The 6,925-nt window shown below is 36.5% G+C and overlaps 1 protein-coding gene across 1 annotated transcript in view; it reads left to right on the top strand.

The window, feature by feature from the left end:
• The window catches only part of LMNB2 (lamin B2), a 14,443-nt gene extending 9,230 nt beyond the window's left edge, over positions 1 to 5,213 (top strand). Inside the window, exons 6-10 of the mRNA XM_010289482.1 lie at positions 493 to 784; positions 1,298 to 1,405; positions 2,188 to 2,307; positions 3,688 to 3,789; positions 5,013 to 5,213. Of these exons, the coding sequence (XP_010287784.1) occupies positions 493 to 784; positions 1,298 to 1,405; positions 2,188 to 2,307; positions 3,688 to 3,789; positions 5,013 to 5,054 (664 nt within the window). The 3' untranslated portion in view covers positions 5,055 to 5,213. The remainder of the gene's footprint in view (positions 1 to 492; positions 785 to 1,297; positions 1,406 to 2,187; positions 2,308 to 3,687; positions 3,790 to 5,012) is intronic.
• Positions 5,214 to 6,925: the final 1,712 nt, after the last annotated feature.

The raw sequence follows: 6,925 nt of genomic DNA on the forward strand, positions 1-6,925 counted from the left end.
TTTGTTTCACTGAAGTTATACCGGCTTTACACCACAATGTGTTGCATGGAGCACTTACATGGAACACTTGCAGTGTTCTCATCTGAACAGAGTCTTTATTTTATTGCTATAATGGTCTCAGAGTACAGTGGAATATATAATTTTGTGCTTGACATTCACCTCCTTTTTTTATTTTAAGTGCTTATACTTCTGTGTTTTCCTGTTTTTAAATGATGTGGCTCAAGAATAGTGTGTTTAGTAGTAGATATAGTGGAGGGGATGCTTAAGTGATCTGTGTTGCTCTCATTGCTTTCCATGTCACATAATCGTACTAAGAGAAATCTTCCCCCGCCCCCTGCCTTCTATTATATGCAGTCCTCCTGACACATACAGGGAGGCTGCTTTCAGCCTTGGGGCTTATTACAGTCTGGTTACTGAGTATGTTGTAGTATAACTGCTCTGTGCGTAGCTCCCTGTATGAGTTAATTAAAATGCTTGCTTCATTGTGTTAAGGCTGAAGCTCTCTCCGAGTCCCTCCTCCCGTGTAACAGTCTCTCGGGCCACCTCCAGCAGCAGCAGTAGCAGTACTTCACTTGTTCGCTCTTTCCGAGGCAAGAGAAAACGTATTGAAGCAGAGGAGCTTTCAGGCAGTGGAACAAGTGGAATTGGCACTGGAAGTATTAGCGGCAGCAGTAGTAGCAGTAGCTTCCAAATGTCCCAGCAAGCTTCAGCTACAGGAAATATCAGCATAGAAGAGATAGACCTGGAGGGCAAATACGTTCAACTGAAGAACAACTCAGAGAAGGTAAGTGTCAGCAGAACTCCTAGAAAATGTGGAGGAGCTATACTGAAGTGCTAGGCAGCCTTTTGTAGCACAAGTAGGTGGAGTCACTTGGGGAACAGGAGCAACATCTCAAGGTGCAGCATCCTGCAACAATTAACAGGGGCATTTGAAAGTTGAATGTTACAGCGTGCTAACAGAGTCTAATGTTTGCTGCAGGAAGAGAACATAGTTTGTGTCCCAAATGTCTAAATGTGTGTGCTGGTACCTCATGTAAATAGCCTTGCTGGCTCTAGTGGAACTTTTTTGTGTGAAATGTGTATCTTTTTAAATTCTGCTGAATGACTTTATGGGACTTACACTTTCGACTACTATTGGGTATAGAAAAGTACTTTCAAGTTAGAATGCAGATGTTTAACAACCATGTAAATAAATTTATATTCACATTATTTTAATAGCAAAGAGACCTAGGAAAGCTCTGATGCTTGTTTGCTCTGTTTTGCTCACACTAAATAACCTTAAGGCTCTCTCCATTAGGATCAGTCTTTGGGTAACTGGAGACTGAAAAGGCAAATTGGAGATGGAGAAGAAATTGCTTACAAATTTACTCCTAAGTATGTCCTCAGAGCTGGGCAGACTGTTACAGTAAGTCAACAACATACTCTTTTGATGCTGTGGCAGTTGCAAATCTGATGTTTGGTACAGCCTTATTTGGTAAATAACTTTTGGTTTTATGGATCTCACTTTAGAGGAGCAGGATTTCAGTTATAAAAATGCAGAACAGAATTAGTTTCTGTAGTAGCACTTCAGTATTTAAGATCATTTCAGGCCCAGAGGAAGTTGAAGAAAGAAGTGTTTTGGGGAGTGGGTTAAGGGCTGTTTATTTTCAGATACCTTTGGCCAGGTTTGGAACACTAATACGCTCAACCTCTTAATGAAATATAAAAATTTAAGTTTCATATTTTATTGTTAGTCTGCAACAGATGTTCTTTCAGAAGGAAAAAAAAAAAGTCCTTTCTTTTGGTCAGTTCCAGCTATTTCTACTTAAGTATCAATTGCTTAGATACATATAAAAGATTAAATTGATACACTACAAGCTGCATTTTATGTCTTGGCTCCATACAGTATAGTCATTGAGACAGTGGTAGGAGAAATTTGTATATTCAGAAAAGAATTGATGACTGTAATATTAAATAATTTTTTCTCTTAGTTTTCTTTTTCTTTCTTTGTAACTACTACAAAAAGTAGTGTTACTTTTTGTTGTAGACTGAGAATAATATATTACTACAAGTAATGGTGTAGGTAAAAGCAGGATAAAATGCCATTGGAATTCAGAAACAATTTAGAAGTAGGAGAATTAGGGAGTTCTGTAGATTTAAAAATAAAATGTGCATAATTAGCTAATTACAAAATGTCTTTCTCACTAGATTTGGGGTGCAGATGCAGGCGTATCTCACAGCCCCCCTTCTGTTCTTGTGTGGAAGAATCAAGGCAGCTGGGGCACCGGAGGAAATATCCGCACATACCTCGTAAACTCTGAAGGAGAGGTAGGCTGTGTCTGTAGAAGAAAAAGCTGTGGGGCAGGTTATCTCCCAAACTCTTTAATTTGGGGGCAGTGACAAAATCCTGATTTTAAGATACCCCCTATTGTCTTCTAAAATAAGACAGTTTATAACACTGAAATAATTAAAGATCTGTATGTGTCTCAGATTTTTGGGAAATTTTTGAAAACTGATCATCATCCTGATAACATCTGTAGACTTTTTTTCTTATTTTAGAAAAACACCGTGCTAGTAGAGAACTTTTTTGGAATTTGAGTATATTTTTAGAAGAGACAAAGACAATAAGTATTGCTGGCAATTCAAAGTTACAGTATATAGTACCTACAGTATTCTGGGGTACAGTGTGAAAATTAATGTAGGAAGATAGTGGTCCTTTCAGTGGTGGAGTATATCGCAAATTTGCGTTTGGCATGGATTCCTGTGCATTCTTCATTGTCCTACATCTGTCCACAACTGACTTTTTTTTTTTTTTTAAACCACCCTCATGCAAGGGAGGATCATGCTTTGGCCATTATTCATAAATGTGACATTATTCCAGTGATCTGAGAGAAATAGGAAAGTGAAACAGACCACAGCTGTATCAGTTTTCATGCTGCCTTTTCTTCTGGCAAGGAGGCGGAAAGGAGGATCATTTGCACAAATAGAAAGCTAACTGGCTAAGTATTCAAATAGAGTCGGTTAAACGAAATCTGAAAAAATTTCAAATCAAAATTTCAAATGTCCATTCCCACTGTGGTTACATCAAATATCCCTGGTTAGAAGTGTATGTTTAGGGCGACTTTTTCCACAAGTAGAAATTTGCACCTATGATTTCAAGGGTGCAAGTGTACAGAAGAGTTTCTTACTACTAAGAAGTGTTAAAAATAATTTAGTAATAAAAGAAGCTTCCTGGGGTTTTAGAACTCTTTTTAGTTCCTGGTTTGGAAGATTGTCCTGATAACTGATACATGCAATTAATATAGAATATTTAGTAGAAATTCGGAATATTCTTAATGCTGTGTAACCATACTGAGAAATTTTAGTTTCTCACATTACAGTATGTCTTAGACAGCTCCTAGGTGGGTCTGCTATGAGCTTGTATAAAACTGAGTAATGACCACCTGAAACATGGCTGCTTCCTCTCAAATCCCTAGATAACGAAAGAACATTCCTAAAGCTAAATTACATTACCATGCTTTTTAGTGCATAAAAATAGTAATGTTATTGTGGTTTGCAGGATATTACCAGTATTTGCTTGCATAGCTAACGTTAAATCTAGGGCTTTAAACCCTGCAAAATTTAATAGAGGTATTTTATTGGTGATATAGCAAAAAATAGAGATGGATACCGACTACTGGCCATCTCCTTATCTGTCATTTTGTGTAGGAAGTTGCAGTGAGAAGTGTTACTAAATCAGTAGTCATGCGAGAGAACGAAGAGGAAGAGGATGAAGCAGAGTTTGGAGAGGAAGACCTTTTCAACCAACAGGTAATAAGATGCAGAGCGGATGTTTAACTTGTGCCTCGCTGGTTGGATTAACCAGGCATAAGATTTAGTGGGGATCCCTTCAACTTTTGCCATCTCTGAGCTTCCTGATCCATTTTTCCAATGGATGCTTACAGAAGACAATCTCAGGATGGCTTGCAACCCTGCAGCATTACTACAATGCACAGAGAGAATATAATGTGAGTGATTCTTCCAGGAATTGCTGTTTGAATCAATAATGACACAGTTCAAGCAGTGGCTAATGCCACGTCAGGATGCCAGGGTAGCTATGAAAGTATGCAACAGACCACAGATCTACAGAATTGCAATGACATAGACTATTTTTAGGCTTAGTAAGATTTGTCTGAGCAGTCAGTGTTCCTCCCATTCCAGTATTTACTTCTGTATGAAAAAAGAGTCGGTGGCATTCTTGTTGTAAGCAGAATATAATCATTGGGGAAATATAGCCACTAAAAACCAGGAAAGGGGGAGTGCTTGTTTTGCTGCAAGCTTCAGCTTATTGGTTTATTTTCTGGTAGTATCTACCTGCTACATCTGAAATAAACTTGATTTTTTTCTCAATAATACCACCTGTATGTTTTCATAACCCTTAGTTAAGCACTGTGAAATAACTGCCTAGCAGTAGGCAGAGTGAAAAGGAGAAAGATACTTCATACAGGTGACACCAGAAAATATTTTAAATTTATTTTGAACTCAGGTGACTTGTTCTCCTGATCAATGGCCATTAGTAGCTCTTTTCACAAAGAACTCATTCTGTGCAGGCTTGAGGTTGAATTCTGAAAGCTTTTTTAGTTTAAAGCAACTGAAACAAAGTTTGTGGTTGTTTTTTTTTTTTTTTTACCCAAAGCAGCAGCTATGCAGCATAGAACTCTCAAATGGAAATATAATTTGAAATAACAGAAGGAACTTCCTGTTCTAAAGCTAATGACATCACAATTTTCATTTGTCATCTGTATCAGTGGTGAAAATATGGAGATGAACCAGTCAACTGATTATAGAAAACCACAGCCAGAGCAGCAGTGTTGTAATCCTGGCAGTAGACTGTGACGTGTGCTATGCTTTCTCTGTAGGTGTGATGTTCCCTGAATATAACTAAACTACAAAAATAAAAAAAAGCTTTTAATAACTGAGGTGATAACCAGAGTCTAGGCTTACAATATAAAAGCTAGTAAGAATTGAGTTCAACTATGTATGTCTTATTTTAGGGGGATCCCAGAACAACCTCTAGAGGATGCTCAGTAATGTGAAGAAAGAAAAACAGAAACTATTATTTGCTAACTTTTTTCATCTATTTCCTTTTATTTTTGCTATTTTTTTCCCTCCAGAGCCACTGAAAACTATTTTTATATGCATTGTCTGATTTCTTTGAAGTTTACTCCTTGGTACAGTTTTATAAAAAATTTCAAAAAAACCCTTTACTGCCAGAATTTTTAATAGATTTCTTTATTTTCCCTCTTTGTCAAAACACTATATTGGAATACAACACTTTTCCCCATACAGATTTTAGTCTTGTGTACAAACATGCAGCAGAAAAGAAATTTTTAGCTAAAATGGGATGAGACTCATTGAGTGTATGGGTAAATTGATAATTGCATATATAACCAGGATAACTGAAGGAAAAAAAAAAGTTAAGCAAGATCATTCATCTGCAGGGCCTCAGGAGAGATTCACAGTAGTGTTTCTTCCATATTTAAAGAAATTGTAGTTACCTTGCGTGGTACCCTCAGCAGTGCTCAGCTTAGGAAAATTAGACCCCAGGTTCATTAAAAATGCTACTCCACCAATGGAAGTAATAGAGTGAAGCTGCATTTTAGACATTCTTGGCTCAGGACCATGGCATCTTGTCCTACTCCAGGATTTGACAGCGTAGTGGTAAAAACACTTGTCTTTCACCACCTTGGCTCCACATCATTATTTTAGAAGATGCAGAATGATGGGTTCTGCTTTCTGAATTATATACACCATCTTAAGGTATGGAAGTGTCAAAACCACATTTTTTTTTTCAGGGGATTTTGACACTGTCACAAATGAGACCTTGTTAAATCATGGAGACAAGTTGTGATGTATAGTATTTGTGATGTTAAGCATCATGATTTAATGCTTTTGACATACTCAGATTAGATTGGATGATTAAGATTTTAGATGTTAAAAATATTTTTACTTTTGGCAATGATAAATGTTGGGGATTTGAAAGGTTATCCTGTGTAAATGTTGATTTTTTTTTTTTTTTATCAGAGCTGGATGCAGCTTTTTCATGCTTCCCTTATATTCAAAGGTGCATTGTCCAATATCTTAAGGAGTAGTACTTGCAAAATAGTACAGAAATAGTTTAATGACTTTTCAAAAGAGATAAAAGGAACTGATTTTGTTTGACATAAGCATTACTTTGCAATGTTCAAATGTTTGAAGTCTTAACTGTAAGTGAAGGGAAAATAATGCTTTTTATAAAAAAAAAAACTTTGTATGAGCAGCAGGTGATTTTTATTTCAGTATGCTGCATTTTGTATCTGACAGTGTCCCTTTAGCTTAAGATTTCTACTGCTGCATTTCTGGGGAGGTAATTCTGACTCCCATTAGGGTTAGTATTCATATAGTAGTGCATCTTTAAGCACTAGGAAAAATATTTGACTGCTCCAAAGAATGTATTGGCTACTGTAAAAACAAACGTTTTTTCCACTAGTTATTAGTTTGGATACAAAATTTGGATACCATTTGATGCCAGCACTCTTGAACTCTGATCTTGTCATTCAGATAGTTTAGACTCCTCAATCAAGCTACAAGGTTTGGATGTTTTCGGTGGCTTTTGGACATTATGTTCTCTGAACAGTATTGTGACTGACAGATATAACCTAGAAAGTCAGTTTAGTGGCTTTGACTGATGGCTTTGTAATGCAAGCAGGGTGGGAACAAAAGGGGTTTTTTAAGCATACAGATTTATTTTGACATTTAAAAATAAAGCAAATATGCTACTTTTCTCCATTTGAGTGAATTACTGATGTTAAACTAATAGAAATTTAGAATTATGTTTTAATCCATTATCAGAAGATCCATTACAAAAAAGCAGTATTTGGCTGTTTGGGTTAATTGGATAACTATTGATGTACTTGTTTGTTTTTCT

The sequence above is a fragment of the Phaethon lepturus genome, unplaced genomic scaffold (assembly GCF_000687285.1).
Source record: "Phaethon lepturus isolate BGI_N335 unplaced genomic scaffold, ASM68728v1 scaffold11766, whole genome shotgun sequence".
Taxonomy (NCBI): domain Eukaryota; kingdom Metazoa; phylum Chordata; class Aves; order Phaethontiformes; family Phaethontidae; genus Phaethon; species Phaethon lepturus.